This window comes from Panthera tigris, chromosome A2 (assembly GCF_018350195.1).
Source record: "Panthera tigris isolate Pti1 chromosome A2, P.tigris_Pti1_mat1.1, whole genome shotgun sequence".
NCBI lineage: Eukaryota > Metazoa > Chordata > Mammalia > Carnivora > Felidae > Panthera > Panthera tigris.
This window is the reverse complement of record NC_056661.1, coordinates 29,624,133-29,650,461: the sequence shown is the minus strand read 5'-3', so window position 1 is coordinate 29,650,461 and position 26,329 is coordinate 29,624,133. Positions and strand designations below refer to the sequence as shown.

Sequence of the window (26,329 nt, the reverse complement as noted above, 5' to 3'; positions counted from 1 at the left end):
GTCAGAAGCTTAACCGACTGAGCCACTCAGGCTCAGCTTTTACGTGAAGTGCGCACTTTAAAAAAATGAATGTTAGAGGCGCCTGGGTGGCTCAGTCGGCCTCAGTCGGCTCAGGTCATGACCTCATGCTTCATGAGTTTGAGCCCCAGCCCAGAGCCTGCTTCGGATTCTGTGTCTCCCTCTCTCTCTGCCCCTTTCCCACTCATGCTCTGTCTTTCCCTGTCTCAAAAACAAATAAAGATTTAAAAAAAATAAAACAAAACAACAACCCCCCCCGAATATAATATGTAAATTAAATCTCAATAAAGCTGTTACTAAAAACAAAAAAAACAAATAGGTTTTATTGTTACTGAGTGATAAAAAGGAATGAGCCCATGACACATGCTATAACATGGATAAATTTTAAAATCCTAATGTCAAGTAAGTGAATGATAAAAGCAGATCAGAGAGAGGTTGCTTCAAGTTGGGGATAGGAGAAAGAAGTGACTGCAAAGGGTTGTGAAGGAACTTTTTGGGGTGATGAAAATGTTCTAAAACTGGATTACATAGCTACATAACTGTAGCTATACATTTAGTAAAAATTATTGAATTGTACACTTATAGCCGCTGGATTTTATGGCATGTACATTACCCCATAAAAAAAACCCAGGAAACCCTGACAGACTGCAACCAGAAGCAGAACATAGTACATATAGTCACTCCGGGACCCCGTGTAGCGGTACGTAACCGAATCCGAACACGTATGTGTACGCCAGGCTGCCTCCATTCTACCCCCAGGTTCATACTGAAGAGAGATATGTCTGTATGCTGATCAAAAGGCATGGTCGAGAATTTTCATCATCATCAAACTGTGGAAACAATCCACATACTCAGGGATACTAAAGTGGATGAATAAATTCAGGTGGAGTCTCACAGTGAAATTCTGCAGTTAAGAACAAACCACAACTACAGGGCACAGCACAGATGACCCTCAAAACCACTGCAGAGCAAAAAAAAAAAAAAAAAAAAAAAAAAAAAAAAGCAAGACACAGAAAAGGACAGAATAGATAATTCTATTGCTATGAAACTAAACAACAGGCAAAGTTAATTCATGGTCTTGGTTACCCTTGGGAATGGACAGTTACTAGCAAGGAGATGGAGATGTTCCTGGGAAGCTGTTGGTGTTAGCCTCCTGACCTGGGTGTTGCTATTCTAGTGTATTCGGTTTGTGAACATGCATCAGGCTGTGTATGTGTTATGTGTGCACTTTTCTGTATGTTACACTCCAATAACATGTCGAAAAAACAAATAGGACTATACCTATATCTTTCTCTGCCTCCACAGCAATCAAAAACCATTTTAATAGTCACACATTTTAGGAGTAAGCAATAGACCCTAGGATAATTGCAACAAAGCCTTGTAGAATGAAAAACTGATTCCCTGATTTAAGGATGGGTCCATGGTTCTCCTCAAATTCAGAGAAAGTCCATTTCATAGAAGCTCTTGCTCCCTTTGACAATTTAATGTGACAGAAACCATGATCTTCTCTAACTTTTTTGGGTAGTAAGGGCCATGCATTCGCTCTGCACAGGTGATATATCGTATAACTCAGCTCATTTAAAAAAATTTTTTTAATGTTTATTTATTTTTGAGAGAGAGAGAGAGAGAGAGAGAGAGAGAGAAAACAAACCCAAACCAGGCTCCAGGCTCTGAGTTGTCAGCACAGGGCCCAACACAGAACTTGAACCCACAAGCTGTGAGATCACGACCTGAGCTGAAGTCGGAGGCTTAACCAACTGAGCCACCCAGGTGCCCTCCAGCCTGTTTTTTTTAGCAAAAACTTTGTAACTGTCATAACCCCAGCAATTGTAGCTACCAGACCTTGTATTCACTTGTGATATAAATTCGTCATCCCCTACACATCCTCGGCATTCACGTTTCACAAAATCCCAAAGAGATTCTTCTTTTCCCAAGCAAGTTCTCTTGGGAGAAAGCTTTTGAGTTTGGTCATTTTATTTTTAGCTTGGTTAAAAAGCAAAATGAGCCCAAGTGAGGTCTGCTATGCCAGCCAACCTAAGACGTTTTACAGGTTTGCATGCTTCCTAACCCTCCCATTGTTCCCAGCCGACAAACGGTACCCTTGACAAAGTGTCGGCTCCAAATTACTTGAATCTCAAGCGTTTCTTGATGGGATCTGGCCACACACTAGCTTCTCTCACCATCCTCAGACAAAATCACACAGACAGGAAGGAAATGATCACATTCTTAAGCTCCCTTTCCTCTTCTTTTAGCTCCTTTTCAGACATATGAGCCGGGAAAATGGGCTCATTCTTATCATCAAAGTGCACATCAATGCGGTTATTTGTGGAATATAATCGCATTCCCCCTACAAATTCCCCCTTTGTGCCTACAAAGGTCATATGCCAGTAAACTGGTCCTTCTTATTGGGGGTGGGGGCACTCTTAAAACAAAACATTCCCGTGTAACTTACCCCACTAAAAATACCACAGTCTGTCCAGTGTTGATAAGAGACACCAGCCCTTCCCATACTACCCAAGCTCACAACTTCTGAGGAGAGCACTGGCTTGGGAAAGAGGCAGTTCTTCACACCCAAAGAAAATTCCTTCTTATTCCTTCCTCCCTCCCAAGTATTGGGACTTGGATCAGCCTTATTCTCTGAGTGTTTCCCGAGCTCTAAGTCACAATGAGGACAAGTCACAGAGCCCGAGGTTGAGCCATGAGGGCAGAATCAGACTTTTTCATCTCCTGGGAGAGAAATATATCTTCAGTTCCCAAGAGAATGTAGCAATGGAAAGGAGGAAGATGCCTGAAAACAATAAACTCATGTGTATCAGATACGGGAATCAAGCTGTAAAATAATGGTTTCAAAAAGGCCATGTGATGTCTGGTGGGGGTGGAGAACCTGAGGGGGAGGGAGGTCTTGCCTGGTGTGGAGGTGGGTAAGGACACCGTATAGTGGAGTGCTGGGGGCAAGTCAAAGGATATTGAGACAATATCCCGATCTCAACGGGCAGACGGGTAAAAAGTAAGACACTCCAAAGCTTTCTGTAGACATTAACCCATTAGTGTTGACGTTACAAGGTAAAAATACCGACAGAATGACAGACACATCGCTAGTCAAAAGGGCAGTTTTGAACATACAGCTATTTAACCGGGGAGTTATTGCCACAAATGCTTCTATTTATCACATAGACAAGTCTCTTTTCGCAGAGCAACATATGCTCTTGATACTCTTGGCTGTTGCCGAACTCCTTTTCATTCGAAGTAATTTAGGATAAGGAATCTTGCTCTGGGCAAGAGCGCGTAATCCAAACATACCTTTAGAGGCTTCTGTCCCCAGTGGGTTTTCTAAGAAGTCTGTCATGTCATGGTTCCAGGCGTCACGGACCGCAGACTTGGACACCACCCTGTCATTCAGCCCTTGCTGTGGTCGGAAGTTATTTCTCAGATACTCCACCGACTTGACGTGGTCCTGCTGCTCCGTAGTGAAGATGGAATAAAAAGCCTCGAGCTGAACCGAGAACCAGAGAGGGAAGGGAAAACAAGACCACCGATGAGAAAAGCTAAGTGTACAAGGTGGGTGGGGGTGACAAGAACACCAAATGCCAGGACTTGCCCAAGGCCGAGTCGGACAAGCCCAGCAGGACCCAGGTTGCCTGCTGGAGGCACTGCCGACAGGCTTATCTGGCTGTGGTTTCTGTCCTGCCAGCCAACCAGTGGAACACCCCACCGGAGGGCTGTACGGAACTCTTTTAGTTGGGGTCTCAGAAAAGAGTTCCGGTCTCTCTGCTGTGCCCCCCTGGCAAGACCGTTAGTATTCTGGGGAGGAGCACAAAGTTACGGTGAAGCTGGCAGGTTCTGGAGCCACACTACCCGGATGGCAATTCTGACTCCACAGCTCAACCACTCTGTGGCCCCGAGAAAGTTGCCTAACTGCTCTGAGCCTCAAGTGTTCCTCAATAAAGTCGTGATAATTATAGCAGCATCTACCCCGATCGGGTGTGTGCCAGGACTAAATGAGATAATCTGTGTGCAGTGCTTAAAACAGTTCCTGGCACGTAAGACTCGAGAAAGACTAGTGACTGAATTCTTACTAAGCATCTTCTTACATACGTACTAGAGATCGAGTACACAGCAAAGCTGCTAAGGCTTAAAGCTGCTGGATGCAAGGCTTGTGAAGTAAACTGCCCAGTTTCAACATTTACCAGATGGGTAACCATAGTCAAACTCTTAAAGGTTTCTGTAACTCAAGTTTCCATATCTGTAAAAGACATCTATTACTAGTAGCTATCTTATAAAATTATGGAAAGGATTAAAATGTCTGGAAATTATTTAGCAGCCAGTAAGCCCATAGTAAAGGTTAGCTGCTATCATTTTCATTAATATTATTAAAAAACACTTTCGACAAGATTACCGGCCACACTTTTATGGAAAAGCAAAGAAAAAATAATCAGGACTCCAGGATCATACGTCCATTATCAAAAAGGATTTTCTGTGGCCATCAATCTTCTGTTCATTAAAAAAAAACAAAACAAAGTAATTTCAGGGGTACCTGGCTGGCTCAGTCCTTTAAGCATCTGACTTTGGCTCAGGTCATTATCTCACGGTCTGTGAGTTTGAGCCCCACGTCAGGTTCTCTGCTGACAGCTCAGAGTCTGGAACCTGCTTCTGATTCTGTGTCTCCCTCTCTCTCTGACCTTCTCCTGCTCACTAAATCTCTCTCTCTCTCTCTCAAAAATAAATAAACACTGGGGCGCCTGGGTGGCTCAGTTGGTTGAGTGTCCGACTTTGGCTCAGGTCATGATCTCATGGTTCGTGAGTTCAAGCCCCAAATCGGGCTCTGTGGTGACAGCTCAAAGCCTGGAGCCTGCTTCCAATTCTGTGTCTCTGGCTCTCTCTGCCCCTCTCCTGCTCATACTCTGTCTCTGTCTCTCTCTCTCAAAAATAAACATTAAAAAAATAATAAGAATAAACATACAAATCAAAACCACAATGAGATACCACCTTACACCTGTCAGAATGGCTAACATTAACAACTCAGGCAACGACAGATGTTGGCAAGGATGCAGAGAAAGAGAATCTCTCTTGCATTGTTGGTGGGAATGCAAGCTGGTGCAGACACTCTGGAAAACAGTATGGAGGTTCCTCAAAAAACTAAAAATTGAACTACCCTATGACCCAGCAATGGCACTACTAGGCATTTATCCACAGGACACAGGTGTGCTGTTTCGAAGGGACACATGCACCCCCATGTTTATAGCAGCACTATCAACAAAAGCCAAAGTATGGAAAGAGCCCAAATGTCCATCGATCGATGAATGGAGAAAGAAGATGTGGTATACATATACAATGGAGTATTACTGGGCAATCAAAAAGAATGAAATCTTGCCATTTGCAACTACATGGATGGAACTGGAGGGTATTATGCTAAGTGAAATTAGTCAGAGAAAGACAAAAATCATGAGTTCACTCATATGAGGACTTTAAGAGACAAAACAGATGAACATAAGGGAAGGGAAACAAAAATAATATAAAAACAGGGAGGGGGACAAAACACAAGAGACTCATAAATATGGAGAGCAAACAGAGTGTTACTGGAGGGAGTGGGGGGGGGGTGCTAAATGGGAGAAGATTAAGGAATCCACTTCTGAAAGCATTGTTGCACTATATGCTAACCAATTTGGATGTAAATTTAAAAAAAAATAAAAAGTAAAATTAAAAAAAATTGTGAAAATAAATAAACATTAAAAAGATTTTTTTAAAGGGTTTAAAAAAAAACAAAGCAATTTTATGATATAAGAGAAATGAAGCTGAGAATGGGTAACAGAGATGTGTTCTCAGTGGACCAGAAAGTTATCCTGGTCACCAAAGAAATAAAGTTAATCTCAAATGTCCAGCCATGGAAAATACTAACGCCTGAGGGATGGAATGAAAAAGAGAGACACTGAATGAACTCTTCCTGGCCCATCTGGCTCCCTGAATACCAAATCAGAATGCTTTCTTAGGACAGAATTACAACGTGAAAGATGTTAGATGCTTCCCAAGCAGGCACTGAGTGGCTGTCCTAGGCTTTGGGGGACAAGAAGGTGGCCAATACCAAGGTGTAAAATAAACAAGAACAATATGACCGGGTGTCTTTCTGGCCCCCTTCCCCTTTTTTTCAGTGTAGGCTCCATGCCCAACATGTGGCTTGAACTCATAACTCTGAGATCAAGAGTCACATGCTCTACTGACTGAGCCAGCCAGGCCTCCCCAATCTGGGTTTCTGGATGGTAATCTCGAGGCCTGGAACTAACCCCAATGCTTCTCAAACCGCTTCAGAGAATGTCACAAAAATTGACCTGCTTGATCTGAAACTCACTCTCTTTGCATGAGAAAGCAATGATCATAGTGACCGTAGCCAAGAGAAATCATTTAAGTACCTGGATTCACCCATCAGTCCACCTCCCCTCCAATTCTCCTGCAAATGTAAAGTGATAATAAACCATTAAACTTTCCCTGCTTTTTCATCAAGGTAATAGAGTCAGGATGGTCTCTCAACGAGCCCAGAAGCAAAAGTAGCCTGGTACTGTGGTCTTATTCCCATTTTCTGCTGGTCACGTAACTTCTAAATAACTCATGTGGCGGCTGTTCAGAATTGCCTCTCTTCCCACTCTTCCTTCTGATGCTCCTTCTTTATTTACAGTGAAGAGAGAGAGGCAATAAAACCAGAAAAATTAAGAAAATTGGACTGTTTACTCTGCCAAATGGGACCCACTCAGATAACTGGAGGTATTGAAAAATCAAATTGCCCCAACCTGGCAATGTATATGCTTCTGATAGGACTGCCCAAATCAGAACCGAACACATCCACCCGTGAGAGAAAGTTTCAGGTTTTTCTTAGAGAAAATAACTTAAAATTACATGGAAGGAATTAACAAAGAGCCTCTGGAGACCATCGAGGGAAAGACCAACCAAAATGATTAAAAGGATGGAGGATAAATCCCATGTGGAAAGGTTAAAGGAAGTGGTATTGTTTAGCCTGAAGAAAAGGCAAGTTAGGAGTAATTTGATTAAAGGCCCTTGTATGTGGAAGATGCTGAACAGCTCTTCTCCATGTCCAGAGAAGGCCAAAAAGAGGCAACTGGTTTAAATTAAAGCCTTAGAGACGTGAGTTGAATAAAAGGAAGAATTTCTTAACTCTCAGGGTGATTTTTTTTTTTTTTTTTTTTTTTTTTTTTTTTTTTTTTTTAATGGCCGGGCTGCCATACGTAGCAAGGTATACTGGAAATCTTCTGGAAGAGCAGCCGTCTGTCCTGAAATAGCATAATCTCTGAGATGCCAGAAAAGGATGGCCTTGGAGACTGTCTCGGCAATCTAAGATTTGTTTATTCTCTAGAAGACTTGCCTCTTTCACAGCTAGCATTTAGTTCTCCTACAAAGTTTATTTCTGATGCCTCAAGAATTAGTCATATAACTGTAAGAAGAGGCAGGTTCTGAATTTAACACAAAAATGCTTTTGCTTAAATTGCTTTTACAGCTTAATGACATGCCATGGCTTAAAAGCTCGGTAGCTTCCTTGTCATTACCTCAACTTGCCCAGAGATTTCCAAGGGAGGATGTGACGGTTCACGGAGTGAACTGATGACCTGAACGATATTATACTGTCACCTGGATCATAGCTTCACTGGACAGTCACACAAAAGAGGAAAAGGAGGTCAAGCTTAGCAGACTCATCAAATGTCCTTTGGTAGGTTGGCAGCATTCACTAGAACCCTGTCATTCCTCTAAGTTGAATGAAAGTTGCCAGTGGCCTCTCTTGTTGGTATCTGGCATGTTTGGCCATTGAGTGGAAACCGCCATGATCCCTGGGTTGGCAAAGGGAGTCTATGTTTTCACTTTGGCAGGTGAACAGTGATACTCTGGGTGAGAAATCCACTGCAGATTGTCCCTCGGCCCTTACCCTGGCTTTGTAACCACGCTCGATAAAGGGGAACCTTACCACCACCTGGACGTCCACTTTTTGAATCCAAGCAACACTATTTACAGAGACTACAATGAGAAGGTATCCTCTAGGATTGTACCACACGGCAGCAATGCCCAACACGAAGCCACAGAACAAACTGTCAACCCTTCTAGACCTGGTTGACAGCTGCACAGCGATCTTTTAGAAAAGATCATGCCTCCGTTCAAAACTTTCTAGGGCCTCCAATTCTAATGGTGGGGCCCTAAACTCATAACTCTTACTCTTGCTATCTGGGTTCAAAACCCTGTTTTCAATTCCTACTTGCTACATGGGTGACCTTTGGTCAAAGTATTTGATGTTTCTGTGTTTTGGTATTCTTACTTGTACAACAGAGATAACATCAATACCTACCCCATGTAGTCCTTGTTACTATTAAATGAGTTACTATATATAATGTGTTAGGAATAATTCCTGGCATACAGTAGATATTCACTAAGTATTATTATCATTACTATTAGTCTTATTTTATGAGGAATGTGGGAACTAGGATTGTATTTTATGCTTCCAACAACTGTAAGATGTTCTCTCTGCTTCTCCCTCCTTTCTCCCTTGTAATGTATATTCATTCATCCAACCCATTATGTGACAGGTACTTTGTCATGGAACTTACAAACATTACTTTGGTTTCTAACTTGTTTTAGTTTAAAATAATCACGTTAGGGGCACCTGGGTGGCTCAATCGGTTGAACATCTGACTTCGGCTCAGGTCATGATCTCATGGTTCGTGAGTTTGAGCCCTGCTTTGGGTTCACTGCTGTCAGCCTGTCAGCGCACAGCCACTTCGGATCCTCTGTCCCCATCTCTCTGCCCCTCTCTGCCTTCTCCCCAAAATGAATAAATTTTTAAAAATTAAAAAAAAACAAAATAGTATCATTAAAGTAGCATTATTAACAACACTATTATATCATTACACTAGCAGCTATTTATTGAGTGTTTATTACGTGCAAGGCATTGTGATAAGAGTGCTTTGTGCTTTCCTTTAATCCTCACAGGAATCTCATTCGGTTGGTGGTATTGTCAGATCATTATTATTATTTTTGGCTGATGAGGAAACTGGGCTTAGAGACTTTACATGACTTTCCCAAGATCATAGAATGGAAGTGAGGATTAGAAACCTAGGTCTATATGACTCTGTCATGCTCTCAGCCACTTCCTGTCACACGCAGAATAGGCCTGCAGCATTATTCACCAAAAGAGTAACATTGCAGTGGAGATCTGAATGTGATAATAGAAGTCCCCAAACTGTTCCTTTTAGCTGACCCTGAAAGACCACTCATGCAGGGCACCCACCACTGGCAACAGAAATCTATTTGCACTTTTCTGTACTCTGGAAAGAAACAGCCTACGGCTCGACACATAAGGAACTGGAAACCATGAGCAAGATGGCGGACCCAAGAAAAAGAAGCTGTGTACCACACAAAGCCCACGCTTTTATTCACCTATTCTTTTCCAGAGGCAAGTAATAAACACACTTGGATTTATCTTTACTTTAATATAACTAATGAAGTCTTTATCATTTAGTAAAAATAAATGAAAGTTTTTATTTCTATAATGTAAAATTGACTTTTTAACTTTTGAAGTGAACATGTAAAACATTTCTTTCTTTTATCCCTGCTTGGGGAGTTGTAATTGCATTTTAACTGGTGCTGTTTCAAGAACAATTTTAACCTTGAATTGCAAATGTGTTGGCTGGAAGTGTATATAAATCATTTCAACTTAGTTTTTATTATAAAAATATTACAGAGAATAATTAGTTTTTAATCTGTCGGTTCAAATCAAAGGAAAGTTGAAATCTATTCATTCTATTCTTGTGCAAAAAGAGCTCTCATCCACGAGATGTGGGGAAGGGACCATCGTGGCTGAAGGGGGAAAATGAGAGAAAATCAAAAGTAATATAATTATGAACCAGTAAAAGGCTTATGTGCACAATATTTTATAGGACGGGTATATAATGGCAGTGAAACAAAGCCAGAGTCCATTATAAACATAATAATAAACTCCAGGGTAAGCATTAAGAACTGAAATGTCACACCTAAGGTCATGAGACACTTTAGCGTCAGAACACATTTGAGGGGTGACAGGGCAGGCCCTGTTTTGCTGCCTCGTTATTAAACAAAAGTGATGGAATATTAAATTCCCAATAGCCTGGAGCATCCAAAGTTTTACTTATTGAACCATGGCTACAAAAATAAAATCCGAGAATAGCTAGCTAACTACACAGACATGTCCCTCCTGTAGCTGCAGATAGTTTTGCATGAAGACAATAACAGAAAGGCCTTCTACAGAAAGAAACAAATTAAACCATAATTACCAAAGAAAACTATCTGTTGGGATTAATAATGACACCTCACCCCGCCATTTAAAAAACCTCTATTCACATGCACTGTGCCTTATGTGGTGTTGGAATAGAAACTTTCTGAATTATGTAATTCATTAGTTGTTGTGGCCTTGAGGTAAACGTCAGGGCTATTAATTAATAGCCAGTAGCCAAATGCAGCTGTCCCACCAGAAATGTGGCCAGGCCCATATGTTAAAATGATAATAATTTGGATATATTGGGTCGAATAAAATATAATATTACAATGAGTTTCTTTTTCCATTTTTTAATATGGCTGCTAGAAAATTTTAAATAATGTATGTGGCTTGTGTTTTATTTCTACTGGACAACGTTGCCCCAGAGCCTTGGTGATTATTTAACAATAGCAACAAAAAACCCACCTACTGTGTCCCGCAGTGCCAGGCACTAGTCTAGGCATTCCACTCAGATTCCATCATGTAATCTTTATAATGGCTCCATGAAGTAGGTATGTTATTATCATCCCCATTTTACAGATGAAAACTGTGGCACAGAGTAAGCTGTTGAGTAGCTCAGTAATTTGGCTGAAAAATGGAGCCAGGAATGAAACCCAGGGAGTTTGGCTTGAAATGGAACATGGTCTTTTTTATTTTTTTAAGTTTATTTACTTATTTTGAAACACACACACACACACACACAGAGAGAGAGTCCCCAAGCAGGCTCAGCCATGTCAGCACGGAGCCCAATGTGGGGCTTGAACTCATGAACTGTAAGATCATGACCTGAGCCGAAATCAAGAATTGGATGCTTAACTGACTGAGCCACCCAGGTGCCCCAGAACATGGTCTTGTTTCAAAAAAGTTTCTTTGCTCTTTATGACAGAGATAACATTGGTTAAAAAAAAAAGGTATGCAAATAAGCCTTTTCTATCCACTCCAGCTTATTGTTAGAAAAAAAAAAAATCAAACATCCAAAAGCAAACAAACTAGACATCTTCCTATTTATTGATTACTTTTTTGACAGAACCTCTAAGAAGCACTTAAACAAAATTCACACTAGGGAAAATTATAGGTAGTATCGTATTTTAGACTACTGGAAGCAAATAGTCCTGGGAAAGGGAAGGCTGCGATAGTTTCCAACGGCCAAAACACCGTCATTTGGGAGCCACTGTTCTAGAATAAAACACATCCTAGTATACTGCACTCAAATGATCATGTTCTCTGAATGATCACAAGCATAACACAGGCACCATCTCAAGGTGCTAGTCCTGTTCCTTTGAAGTCTTACACCAGCACTGAAGAGTGCCACCATTTTGTTTGGGTGACAAAGTCATGGCACGATGCGTGCCTATTACTTACAGTAGATGTTCAGTGGAACCAAACACCTAAGCCATGCTGACTGCTGGCCAACCAAGCCAACGTGTGATTCCATTAGCAACACTGAATTGAGATCTAGATTATCACACAGGCCGGAGTCAGGGCTCACTGGCTACAGGACTGGTTTGAATATCCAAGGAGGCTCACAAAAGAGGCAAAATAAGTAGTTGTTCGTATCCAGAAGGCTTCAAAGAATCCACATCATACAAGTGCTAACCGTTGCGTTTTATGGCGAACACACTCTCGTCTCCATCACCTACGGGCACTCACGCTGCGTAAGACAGGAGAGAACAGGAAACAGTCTTTGGAGAAAGGGAAGGATGAGGAACTAGGAATGTTTTCCTTCTGACAGAAGCAGACATGGGATTCTGTCTACTTGGTCTTCCGCACTGGCTGTCTGCCTTTCTGCAATGAACATTCTGTGCTAGCTTCCGAAAGAATGTTGGCAGGGTCAGGGTGGGAAGGTCTGAAGCGATAATACTTGGATGGCTAATGGTTTCCTTTCCAAGGGCTGACACCGCCGTGACCTCCAAGCAGTGCGCCAGAAAGGATTCTGTTTGGCCACATGAAAATGAGCTGTTTTCCTCCCTTGGGGGAGAGAGAGAGAGAGAGAAAGGGAAGGAGAGGAACAGATGAAGCTGTGTCTGATAAAAGGATTATCTAAGGGCGGTTTCTAGTAAAGAAACTGGGAAGCCAATACGATTAATTTATTTCTTCACTATTTCCTTGAAATAAAACTACCTACAGAAAAGTCATATATTGGAAGTCACAGAGCAAAAGTCTTTCACTGTTTCTTCTCTCTGAGGGTCTCAGTGGCAGGCAGTGAAGAGCAAACAGCTGTTAACCAAACACTTTCTAAGACCCCCAGTCACCGGATGTCAAAATGCTTCTCACTGACAGCACTTGACAAGACACCCAAGCCTACACCTCCGCCTTTTGTTTGGACCCATGAGATATCAGAAATTCTAATAAAAGCCAGTACTAAACAATTACTACTCTTTGCCTCTCCCCTTCACAGTGTCCTACAAAAAAAGTAACCAGACTTGCATGTCTTAACCTTGTTCTCTCAAGCCCTTGTATCTTTGAAAACAAAAGCATCTATCTTAAGGGACAAAAAAAGGATCCCTTTTCAAAATGCCCTGCCCCAACCCAGGGGAGATAAAAATTTGGATTACAATTTTACTTTATTCTAATAAAACAATGCTGACTTCACCATGAAGAAGAAAACTCATTTCCTAATTCATTGTCTTCTTAGGGCTGGAAATCCTGTCCGGCAACCAAATTTCTAGTACTTCTTTGTTCATCAGAGAAGAAGTAAGAGAAAACAAAATTCTCAAAGTACAACGTCAACAGCAGTGAAGCCAAATAAGTCTGTGTGGCCTAACTGTAACGTGTGTCTCCTGCACATAGTTCCTTCTAAACGTGCTCCATTTACCCCCAGAGGGACAACACTTAAAGCTTTAGAATGCTACCTGGTACCTTTGATGATTTACTTCAGGATGGACATGGGACCCAAGGCCAGCCAATGTGTTGGCCAGCCAACATCTATTCAGATTCATCTTCTCGAATACTTGAAGTAGGACCCACAGTATTGTTAGCTGGTAGCTGGCACTTGAGTCGAAAGGTAAATAGGTATTAGAGTAACCATATTTGGCCAAGTAACCAAAAGAAAACAAACTGGGAGACAGAAGGGATGAGAATTTTGTGGAAGTACAGAATCACAGAGCTGTGGCAGAAACTCCAAGACTTAATTAAGATCCTGTGTGGCCCCTGAAAGATAGAATGTGCTTCATCTTCTAGTTACGGTCCTGGTTATGACCGCTCTGTCTCAGGACGCCTCGACTATTGTTTCTTTAAAATGCCCCCTTATGTGAGCTACCTTAAGTGGGTTTCTATTTCTTAAATCCAAAACAGACCTGACCGTGACACCATCCAACCCTATTTCCCCCGGTCTCTATTCTGTACTCTCTGCCCTTATTAGGAAAATCTTTGGACTATTCCCCATGGCAGCCAGGTCCACAATCTTGTTGTCTGTGTTCAGTTTTACCACTGATATTATCACATAATTCCAGAACCTCCCCTTGCCCACTACAATATTCCTTAGTCCCAGCTGTCACGCTCTGGGAAGACATTTCTGTGAGCAGCTCTAGTAAGAACCTTCCATTTTTAGACCATCCAGGTTAATGGCTCAAATCCCTTTTCTTACAAATCCTACCCATTGTTGTTGGTTCTCGTTTCTGAAATTATGGAGAAGAAACATAATCTTCTACTTCAGTGCATGCTGTATTTCGATGTCTCACATATATCCCCTCTAACAATTTTCTTCTATTATCCTTCATGAGGTGATTCCAAGGTTCCCTGTCCCTTCTCACTCCCACCTGCCTGGTGGTTCCTATTCCTCTGACATGGCCCCCAACCCCATCTCCATTTCACCAATTTCTAAATGCATCCTCCCGTGAAATCAGCCCAGGTCACACTGGGAGAGAAGCGGTCAGTGTCGTGGTCACCAACGTGGGTTTTGGAATCAGACAAACCTGGGCTTGGTTTCTGGCTTCAACATTCATTAGCCATGAATTCTTGGGCATGTTACCCAATCCCTCCAGGCCACGATGTCCTTATGTATACATCTTAGCCCAAGAGCCGTCTCTCAACTGTGTTTGCCCACTAAGTTGGCTATGACTAAAGTGTTTGCACACAGAAAGAGTTCAATCGATGATATTTATTCTTTCATTTCATTGTGTATACAATCCCTCTCTTTTCTGAACCTTGGGTAGGTTTAATGGGTCAGAGCATGATCTCTGGGGTCGGACACCATGGCTTAGTCACTGGCTGTGTGGCCTTCGGCAAGTTAGTTCACTTCTGTGTCTCTCTATTAAATGGGGGTACAAAAGGGTACTTACCACATAGGACTGTTGTTCTTGAGGATTAAATGGGTCAACACATATAAAGAGCTTAGAAGAGTTTCTGGCACAAGCTATCATCATCATAGAGGGTAGTATTCTCTCCTCAAGATCAATACTTCCATAATACTCGATTTCATAGCTGCAGCTCTGCTCAGCCAATTAATTTGCGGCTGAGAGACCATGTTTCATAGTTTACAATTCTTGGTTTCAAAAATATGTTTGTTGGGAAGAATGAAGGAATCAACGGGGAGCAGAGGATCAAAATTAAAAAAAAAATCCTTACTGGTGTACTGGAACAATGTTAGACAGTTCAGTCAACATAAACAAACAAGTAAACACAGAGGCCCCATTTGGGGCTGAATATCTACCTGATGGTAAGAGATGGGGACAGGCTTCCGGAAGACTATCCACTCCACAATTTCACTACATGGTGGGGTGGTCAGAGAACCTGTATACCGGTAATAGCTGCCCAGGGATGCAGGCAGGAGGTCCCGGAGGACGAAAGGATCCAGAAAGGTCTCCTTCTCTGTTTGGAGGAAGAGGGAAAAGAAAGGCACAATGGTAAGTCGTATTATGCTGCAGACACACAGTCAAACCCTCGGCATGCTGGTGCCACATCACAAGCCTTATGTTTGTTTACATCCTGAGAAGCACTAGCATTTGGTGGTGGGAGGGCCACAGAAAACAAAGCAGTGTTTCCCAGGGTGTGTTCTGAGACACCACAGTGCGCTGTTTTTCATGAAAAACACGTTCCATGGTGAGCAACGCAGGGCAATCTGCAGTCCCTCCCTCTTGCCCCAGGTAAGAGCCACAACACTAGCACAGTGAAGTCTCTGAGAAGTCCTGCAGAAAACAAACGGACTTGATTTTATGTAACCCACCCCTTCCCAGTCTTGCTTCACCACTGAACCCTTCCCCATCTGATACTTATGAACTAAAATCAGTGGAATGAACTCTGGGATGCCCAGGAGAAACTCAGCATGAAAAGAAAACTATAAGCCAACCGTAAAGCTCAATTCCAAAGTTGGTTAAATCTCATTATAGTTTCATCCAGTGCCTATCCAAATCAAAGTGAAATCTAACCAACAAACAACCCTGAGGTGAATGGGTTGTATGATGGCCCTGAAAACAGGCTCCTTCTTCTTACAAAAGCAGAGGGGTCTTTCCATAAGTAGGGGAAATGATATTTTCAGTTGAGACCTAAAAATATTATCTCACGATAACTCTATGAGAAAAACAAGGTGTGGAAGGGAATAGTGCCTGCCTGAGACCACATAGCTCCTAAGTGGCAAAACTGGGATATGAACCCAGGCACGTTGACACCAAAACTTGGACTGACTCAGCTAAAGATGAAGCTGAAGTTAACTATGTGAATATTGAAGGGTGGGGGCAAAACAGAAGAAAAGCATTTGTGGCTGTGCAAACAGCATGTGCAAAGGTCCGGAGGCAGTAAGAAACAGTGCAGCAGTGATGAGGGCACAGTGTTACAGTTCTCCCAATCAGGCACAGTAGATCATCCAGCCTCTTTCCCAAATCAGAGAAGGCTCTACTCTCTTCCTGGGTCTCCAAAGGTTTAGCCCTCCCTGAATTTAAGTCTGGGATTCCTTTCTTATACCTTTTAGGGACATAATAAGGCTATTATAGTCCTGTTAGTGGTTTGCCTTAGCTCCCTGATGGCCTTCACCATGGGCCCAAGGACATTCCTGGGGGGCACCTGAGGGCCCCAGGTTACTTTCTGGACACATCTGTGCCCACAGGAATATTCTTTCCAGGCTCCCACCCCTCTTTCTTCTTCTTTTATGCAGAACAATCAGTACAGGTATTTGGGCAACTGTGTATCCATAGACTCCAGAGATCTCTGTAACTGGGGGATAATGCAAAACCCCAACAGAAATCAACTCTTCAAAGGAAATTTTTTTTTTTTTTTTTTTTTTTTTTTTTGCCAGGTGGCTCAGTCAGTTCAGCGTCCGACTTCAGCTCAGGTCATGATCTCATGGTTCATGGGTTGGAGCCCCACATTGGGCTATGTGCTGACAGCTCAGAGCCTGGAGCCTGCTTTGGATTCTGCGTCTCCCTCTCTTTCTGCCCCTCCCCCACTCATGCTCTATCTCTCTCTCAAAAACAAACATTAAAAAAACTAAAAAAATTTTTTCTTTAATGTTTACTTGTTTTTGAGAGAGAGAGAGAGAGTGAGAAAGAGAGAGCGAGTGCACAAGTAGGGGAGGAACAGACAGAGAGGGAGACACAGAATCTGAAACAGGCTCCAGGCTCTGAGCTGTCAGCACACAGCCCGACACGGGGCTCAAACCCATGAATCATGTGATCATGACCTGAGCCGAAGTGGGACCTAGGTGTCCCAAATGACTCTTTCAAAATAATTAAAATGGCAATTTCCTTTTGGTAGAGATTAACTGAATAATACTTCACACTTATTTAACTTTTACTGTATGCCAGGCACTATTCTAAATATTTACATGTTGTAAACATTTAAGCAGTACTCACTGTATGTGTCAGGTCTTTTTCTTAGAACTTTACAATGATTAATTTATTTAATTCTTAATATAGCCCCACAAAGTAGTCCTACTATTCCCAATTTACAGAGCTGGAATGCACAGCCAGGTAGTTGGGTTTAGAGTCCAGGCTTTTATTATTCTTTTTTATTCTTTTATTTTATTTTATTTTATTTTATTTTATTTTATTTTATGAGAGACCACGAGTGGGGGAGAGGGGCAGAGGGAGAGAGAGAAAAAGAGAGAGAAAGAGAGAGACAGAGACAGAGACTTAATCAGGCTTCATGCTCATCGCAGAGCCCAACACAGGGCTCAGTCTCCCGACCCTGAGACCGTGACCTGAGCTGCAATCAAGAATCTCTCAAGTGACTGAGTCAGCCAGATGCCCTAGGCTTCCATTGTTCTTAAACCATCACTATATGCTTTTAATTTACAGCACTCTGTGTATGTGCCTTTAATAATCCAACTTTACAGATGTGGAAATCAAGGCACAGAGAGTTTAAATAACCAAGCCCAAGGTCACTAGTGAATGCAGAGACAGAAGCACTTATTCGTGAGACTCAGAAAACTTGGCCGAGTCTCATACAGGTTTTCAATTCCATTTTTTTTAAAAGAAAAATTAAATATTAACTAATAGAGGCAAAAGTCTTCAAATTATAGGGTTCTATAACCAAAATGACAAAAGCGGTTTCTGTTTGGACAAAAGGCCGGAAATCACCGAATTGCTCCTCCGCCCGCTGGCAAGTGTGGGTTTTAATTTCAACCTGGTTACCAGCAGCCTAATGATGGGGTAAATGTCTGCAAGCGGCTTGGCTGGGACCGGGTTGGCTGGGAGCAGGAAACATGTTGGCCTTTGCTTGCCGCCTCTGTGCCTCCTGGGCTGTGTAAATAGACAACACGAGGCCCCAAGCAATACAGGGGGCATAGGGCCTGGCATCACAAGCCACAACATCACCATCTTCATTGTAGGTGAACTTGGCATCACACCACAGCCCACCGAGCTGCCTTAGGATCAAGGGCTCCAGACTGAATGACCAGAAAATCTTTCGAGTTTTTCCCTAGGAGCCTGATCCAATATGTGGGCTGCAGTTCAGCATGCTGCGGGCAGACAGGTAGAGACGAGAAAATCCCTCCACACTCGCACACCCACAGGGGTGAAGCCCCACCTACAGCATCCAGTCCAGGAACAGGCGGTGGCTTTAAGGAACATGAAAAGATAGAGCAGAAACACCTGCCCCGCCAACCTGAGGTGGCCGGATTTCACAAGGGCACACTGTTTCAGCAGGACTGGGACTCTGAAATATACACAAGTTCCTGTACGGGCTTATGAATTCGGCAGGGACGGATGGAAACTGCAGGTGTAACCATTGCTATAAGTGCAGAAGGGCTTTTTTTTTTTTTTTGTCCTTGACCAAACCCAAGGGCTTCAGAGGCAGGTTCTAGCATTAACTGATGAGCAGGTGCCATCAAATGGGTGGCAGGGCAGGTAGACATGGTGACAGGGACAGAGAAGCAGCTTTGCTGCTTGTTGACTACGCCAGAGTCACCGCCATTGGGTCAGATTCTGAGACCTGAGAGGGGCTTAGACCACCCTAGTTCAGAGGCTTTGGGAGTCAAGGAACCCTTTATTTAAACAAAATCTCACACGGGAAGCAGCCAACTCAACAAGTTCAAGTGCAGCCCCTGTGGTTAACGTTGAGCTGGGAACCCAGGGACACCTTGGAAACCACCAATTTAGTCCAATTCTTTAATTTTACGGCTGGGGAAATAGAAAACCAGAGGGATGGTCAAACACTTGAGAACACAGAAATTCAGATGGGATCCTTTCTTCAAAGAATCTGCTCAGGATCTGGAACAGTAAGCCTAGGAGTAGGAGCTGAAAACCAAAATCCAACCACTGCCCTCTTCAGCCCCTCATGTCTCCGTCCCTAAGGAGTTGGGGAGGAGAGAAGATTCCCAGCCCCTAGGGTTCAAATCTCAACTCCCTGACCTGTAAGCTGTGTGATCTTAGTTACTAAAGCTTCCCGGGCTGTTGTGAGCTTAGAACATAGTAAGCATCTCATAAATGACAGATATCATTCTTATTCTAATTCTTAATACTTGTATTATTATTATTACTTTTTAAAACTACCAAGGCCTGGCCACCTACACCTTACATAGCTATGTACTTCCTTTAATGCTTGCACATGTCTTTTTTTTTTTAACCTTGATTACTAGTGCCTTAAAGGTGCATCACGTCTGACATATGCCCCATCAACCTGGGCAACACAGGTTAGAATTTTCTTTGCCAAAGCTCTAGTAAGAGCTTTGGAACCAAAGGATATTTAATAGCTGTGTGACTTTAGGGAAAGGTCTTAAGCTCTCTGAGCTACTTCCCTTATCTGTAAAATGGGAATTCTGAGAGTATTTACTCTTCGGGATTGTTGTGACAATTAAGCAAGCTCATAAATATAAGGGGCTTAGCACAGCGCCTTGGGAGCCCTGATTTATCAAGGCAAGCACTTGGCTGAGAGCAGACCAGCTCATTTTGTGTTTTAAGCCAGGGATTGGCAAATGTTTTCTGTAAAGTGCCAGATAGTAAATATTTTAGGTTTTGCAGGCCAAGAGGCAAAATCAAAGATGTCACACAAGTACTTATATTAACAAACACATTTCCACCACCTTATTTTTTTTTTGCACAACCTTATTAATGATATTCAAAACACTAATAACAGAGAACAATTTTAAATCGATACATCTATTATAAGAAGAATGAATTGTTTTGTGGGGGATAACATTTCACTTAGAGTTTGAATGTAAAAACCATTCTTAGGTCAAGGGCCATACGATGATAGTCAGTGAAATGGATTTAGCCATCAGGCCACATTCTTCTTTACCCTTATGTTGATGGGGGTAGGGGGGCAAGTGTTAGAAAGTCATCCTGATAACCAGGGCTACAACTTGGGGGGAGCAGAACTTTCCATGTTCAAGTGTCTCTACCATTAGTGATCATTTCTTTGGTGAACAGACATTCCAGAATTAACTCTTGAGTTGTTGTCTTTCCTGCTTGAGTTTTCTAGTTAACACCGAACATTAATTTTTACTGATCTTCCTGAACATTCCATTTCCTGCTCAGCCCCATAGGGAATGTTCCACTGACAAATGGGGTGCTCATAATGCTCTGTTGTAAGTTAGAAATAATTTTAGAGATGGTGGCACTCTATTTCTCACACTGCCCACAAAGCCCACATAAGCCACAAGGTACGCAACTGGCTGGACCCAAGACAGGGAATTCCTGAGTACAGCCACAGAGAAGGAAGGAAGGATGTACTTTTCAGGTGAAAACATAAACTCTCCCAATATCTGCAAAATGGGATTTTAACAGTGTCAAGCGCTTAAGTAGGTTAGACGAATAAACGAGTATTAAGTGAATTAACATTAGTTAAGGGCTGAGGAGGTTGTCTGGCACAGCATAAGTACCTATTTAAGTACTTGTTACCTGACTCTTGTTATAAAAGGGCAGTTTGACTCCAAACCCATCCTGATTAGGGCATGCTGCCTCCAACTCTGATCCAAATTAGTAATTTGAATTCAAAACATTCCTTTCCCAGCCACTTACCTAGTTGAGAAAAATATTGGAAACACTATTTATACCACCATTCATTCCATTAAACCATAATAAGAAGGTTCTGTGCATTACTAGATAAAAGAATTGAAAGGGAATGAATCTCATATTCCACTTTCAAGGATCCCAGTGCTGTATGCAGACAATATTATATTTTAATAATTAATTGTTCATCAAAGAAAAAGATGAAGAACAGGGATGCTAAATTCAAAGTTATTCAAATTGCAAAAATGAATAATGTATGACTTTTATATTAAATACACACTGTATTAAGTAGTCTACATTTCACCCAACTCTGTCTTTCATTTTTAAGCATTTTGCACGACAATATGAATAATCAGTTAGGGGAGGTTTATTTAGAAAAAGAAATACCTTATTTGAATGCAAACGGAGTATATCTGAAGATGATTAAATTTTTCTTATCAATTAGAAAATTTTGTATGAGGGCTTTAAAGTCATGGTCAACCATTAAACCCAGCGCAGCCCAGTTATCCTTTTCAACACTAAATTAGAACTGGCTCGATTCTGTTCAATTTCTTATTTCTGATAGCAGTGCCAGGAGGCAATCTTTAATTAAAGAAAATTTGAAAGATTCAAACATGCATAATTGGATTAAAAATGTGATCATTAAAACATTAGATGATAATCATCTGATTGATTGCATTTTTCAGTGTGTTAATAACCTAATATTTTCAATGCTTTGGTTATATAGGAAGGAAGAAATCCCTTTAGAAGGTACGATGAACAATCAAAATACAGATGAGACCTATACAGTAACCAGGAATTATGGAATGAGACTGAAACACAAACAAGCAGACCTACCCCAAGGAACAGTGTTACATGGGGCAGAATGTGGCGGACCCTAAGGGAGGGATATCTGTGCCACTCTTCAAATGAGCAGTCAATCAATTTTAGGGAAGTGTGTAAGATAAACAAATCAAAGAAAGCCCAAGCTTCTGTCTTTAGCCCAATGACTGCTGAGTTTCTTCAGGATTTCCCAAAACTTTTTGTAAGGAAAAGCTATTATGTTTCCCTTAACCGCTTAAAGTCACTGGGGTAGGACTGGTCTTCTGCTTCCTGCTGGGAAGCGTAGGGAGAGAGTGACATTGGAAAACACTGGGTCACAGGTCACTCTACACGGGGGAAGAAGATTTATGACACTGCTGCTCAGAGTTAATGTTCATGCACATCACCTGGGGAGCTTGTTCAAATGTAGATTCTGATCCGGTAAGTCTGGGTTCGAGCGGAGAATCTGCGTTTTTCACAATACTGAGTATATTAGTCAGTTTCTGTAAGGACTGTATTAATGGGCCCCCACAGTGTCCGAAGCATCATTCACTGCTACTTTCTGACTGTTAGGTACAGCCACACATGATCACATTACCCAGGGCCTTTGCACTGGCTCTTTGCTCTGAAACATTTCCTCACTGCTCTATTCATGGCTAATTTTAGAGCAAATGCCTTTCAGCTGCTAATAACTTAGTCCGATTTGAATGACATTTCTCAGGGAGGTCTTCCCTGACTACTATTTTGAAAATGACAATTTTCAGGGCAGGCTCATGAAGGAAGCATTTGATTAAAAACCTGAAGGCAGAAATGAGCCATGCAGCAACCTGGAGAGAACATTCCAGGCAGAGAGAAAAGTGCAAAGGGATTCTTCCTGGTGTGTGGCTGGGGTGAAGTGAACAAGAGGGAAGACAGAAGGAAAAGTTCAAGAGCCCCAAATTTGATAGGCTCTAGGAGGAAAAAGATCAGCTGTTGGTTAAAGTACAATCTGGAATTAGGCTAAAAATTGTGAAGAATGCCATCGATGACTCTATGAGTCTAGAAACATGAGTCTATGAGTCTAGAAACCGAGAGTCTGATCCTGGGTTAAGTCTGAATCAGCCATGAATGGGCTGTATGATTTGAGAATGGCTTTCGTGTGACAAGCTGGTGACCAAAGGGCCTGTTGACCACAGGAATGGAAAATGGAGGTCATGATAGTAATAAAGAGCCTGAGGACCTGAATCCAGGGGATTTAGGAGCATGGCATCTAGATGCCCTCATGGAAGTCAGAAAGCATTGGATTATAATTAAGATGGTGGCAGAGGCCTCCTAGAAGGAGCTGAGGAATTAATGTTACGATCTAAATACAAGCAATGATACCTGCTCTGTGTAAATGGATGTTGGCTGTTAGGTAGGTCATCTCCCTGACATCAGCAAGGAGGAAGGAATGGGAAAGATGGAGCAATGGAAATGCGCCTGGCCCGTAAGAGGCTTCATGATAGATGATTTTAGGGAACAAGCCTAAAGTTACAGCGAGGGGATCCTGGGGAAGTCCCCCAAGAATCACAAAGAACTGAGGGATTCCAAAGAGTTACAGAGGACGTTGGTTCCATTTCATTTTACAATTGAGGACAATGAGGTCCAAAGGGGGACAGTGACTGAACCACGACCACACAGTGAAGTAGAAGTGAATCTGGGTCTCGGATGCCCAGCGCCAGGCTCTTTCTTATCCTATTCTGGGTCCCTGGGCTCTGAGTTCCTCCCTTGCCCTGATGTAAAAATGATGGGAGGAAATCTCACTGAAGAATGAACTTGGCTTTCATAAACATAAATCTAACCCTGACATTGCCCAGGTCAAATCTTCCAGTGGTTTCTCACTTCAATTAGAATAAAATCCAAACTGTTTACCGTGGCCACGAGGCCCTATATGATCTATCTACTTCCGCAGCCCTTCACCTCTGCGCTCACCTTTGCTGACAACCCACCTGTCTCCTCACCTTGCTGTTCCTCGCCCACCTTGCTCGAATGCTCCTCCCCAGCGTCACTCCATACGGGGGATTTCTTTTCACCCTGAGTCCTGCAAGGTGAAAGGTTATCTCCTCAGAGCCTACCCCAGACACCCCATCTTGGTATGTTTCTGCTGCATTCACTGTATCACACCTAGTTCATTTCCTTCCCACTCTGCTTTTACTTGTTTACTGTCTGTCTTCCCCAAGAGACTGATTGCTCCACAAGGGCGAACACCTCGCCTTTCCCGTTCACCCCATATACCCAATAACTGAAACACTGCCTGGAACATAGCAGGTGCCTAACAGTTTTGTGAAAACAGAATGAAGGAACAAACAAGCATGGTAGTTGGGATATCTTAAATAACCAGTGCATCCTAGATATTGTGTCTCTTTCATATCTAAGTCACTGACAACTATAAGACACATCATTATTTCAAGGCAACATGCCGCTAATTAATGACATGACATCATGTGTAAGATGCATCCTGACTTTAGAGTTGTTAAAATATGAAGAAATGAAAAAAAAAAAACAACCCTGTAACTATGTGTGAGGATGGATATTAACCAGACTTGGTGTGGTGATCACTTCACAATGTACACATACATTAAATCATTAGACTGTATACCTGAAACTGATATAATGTCAGGACACATATATATGACCAAAAATATATGAAGAAATGAGAGTCACACAATTGATGACATTAGGATATTGACATGACATTTTCAACATGATTCACATGAAAGGACTCCATCGTCTTTATGAGCCTACTAGAAGCCGGGTCGGGGCCTATTTTATGTGACCACAGCGTAGAGTGCTCACAGGGCCAGGCAGCAGCATTGACTCCCATCTGTTTATTCTGACTAGGGTCTCTAGCCTCAGTTTACCCTTCAATGACCTGAACCCCTGGACTGCATTCCACAGTGTAGGATGTTCTACAGATCACCTCTTCTTACCAGAGCACATTTATGTGTATGACCTCAGGGTCAGGCACTGCTGTAGATGTTCTCTAAATGAGGCTTCACAACTCCGTGAAGTAGGTATCATCATCCTGATGAGGGCTGATAATCTGCCCAAGGTCATGGCTGTACAGACCTCGGTCTCATTACAGTCTATGTAATGGCTTAATAGTGGTCTCTTCTCTTTAGCAGGCTGGAGGCTCCATTATGGCCAGACTGTGGCTCCCAACTATACCCTCAGTACATAACACAGTGCCTTAAAGAGTAGGTCATTTATACATGGCTGAAAAAAATTTTTTTTGATCAAACTAAATCGTGAAGTAACTCTAAGTCAAAAGTGGCCTAGGGGCCAGATCTAACCTAGCACCTGTTTTTGTAAATGAAGTTTTATTGGAACATAGCCATGGCCATTTGTATACTAACTGTCTATGCCCGCTTCCAGGTTACAACTAAACAACCAAGTTGTTGCAGCAGAGAACATATGGCCAGCAATGCCTAAAATCTTTGCTATCAATCCCTTTACAGAGAGAGTTTGCTGATCCCTGTGCCTGTATGAAGAGTAGTAGGATATTTAAAAGGGGGGCAACAAGCAATCCCATTTGAGAATGAATGGGGCAACCTACACAAGGCTGTAGAGGTGTGACTGTTACTTCTGCTTCTTAGACATTCTCCACCAGTGGGCATTCAATTCTCCACCAAAGAATGTAATTCTCTGCCCACTGGCCTTTCGTACAGGCTCATGACCATAACATGAAGAGCTGGTGTTATTCCAAGTTCTGAGCAAAGGCTGCTTGACTGGGAAAGAGCCCACCTGATTAATCAGATTCTTGAATTCAAGCGCCCAAAGACCCACTCCAAGGGTATGGAAGAGCCACTCCATCCTGGTTCAAAGACATCTAGGCTCCTTGAGTTTACTGGTCCTGTCAGTTGGCCGAACGTGGCATTTTGATTTAAGGGTTGGCATTTGAGTAAAACGTATGTTGACATGAATATTTCCAAAGAAACACAAAAAGCAGAGTCTTGTCAACAATTAAGGAAATGAACAGGATATTTAAATTATAGAGTCATACAGTGACAAAAACCCAGTACTGTCACTGAACAGGTCCACTGCTCGCCTCTCTCCCCTACCCAGTGGTTGTAACTGACCGGGTATGTACATTGTTTTAGTGTCCTTCTGATGCTCAGTCAGACCTAATTCACAGAGGAGAAAGTGAGGCTCACAAGAATGAAGTGATTTTGACAAAAATCCGGAAGTTAATCAATGATGGAAATAGGAACTGGCCCAGCAGAGCTGGCAAGAGAATGTATTTTAGGATCTAATAAAACTGGGATCAAATTACCGTTCCACTCCATGAGCTGGGACAAATCAGCCGAGGCCTCTGAACCTCAGTTGACCCATCTGTAGCACAAGATTAAGAATTTTACCTCACTGCGCTGTTGGGTAGGATTCATTAAGATTATACGTGCAGAACATCTGGGCAGGGTTAGGCCCACACCCAGGCATTACCAGATGAGAGGATCTTCTTTGTTTCCCACACTCTCTGATTCCTTGCCCATGACCCCTTCCCCTGATCTTAAAGGAACTGGCTACCCCAATCACTTTGTGACCATTTTCTTCCTCATGTGGTTTTATTTTGCGTGACTCAACTCACTCCAGCAACATACATTCTATTTCAACACCCAGGTAGTGACGGAAGCAGCACTCGGGGATCCGCAATCATATCCCGTCACCTCCATACTCACATCAACAAGTAACAACAGCAATGGGAATGGTGATGGGGAAGGGGGCAGTGACAGCAGCTGAGGTTGACAGGTTGACACTGACCGTGTGCTAGGCACAGCAGGTACCAGAAGTCACTGACTCCTCGGGACAAACCAGTAAGGTTGGCATTATTATT

At 42.4% G+C, this 26,329-nt stretch overlaps 1 protein-coding gene across 4 annotated transcripts in view; it reads right to left on the bottom strand.

Moving 5' to 3' along the window:
• PTPRG (protein tyrosine phosphatase receptor type G) overlaps nt 1–26,329 on the bottom strand; it is a 710,659-nt gene that overhangs the window by 131,133 nt on the left and 553,197 nt on the right. For all 4 annotated transcript variants that reach the window (XM_042979322.1, XM_042979323.1, XM_042979324.1 and 1 more), the window contains exons 7-8: nt 14,949–15,106; nt 3,319–3,511 (exon numbers count right to left, since the gene is read on the bottom strand). In XM_042979322.1, the coding sequence (XP_042835256.1) occupies nt 3,319–3,511; nt 14,949–15,106 (351 nt within the window). The remainder of the gene's footprint in view (nt 1–3,318; nt 3,512–14,948; nt 15,107–26,329) is intronic.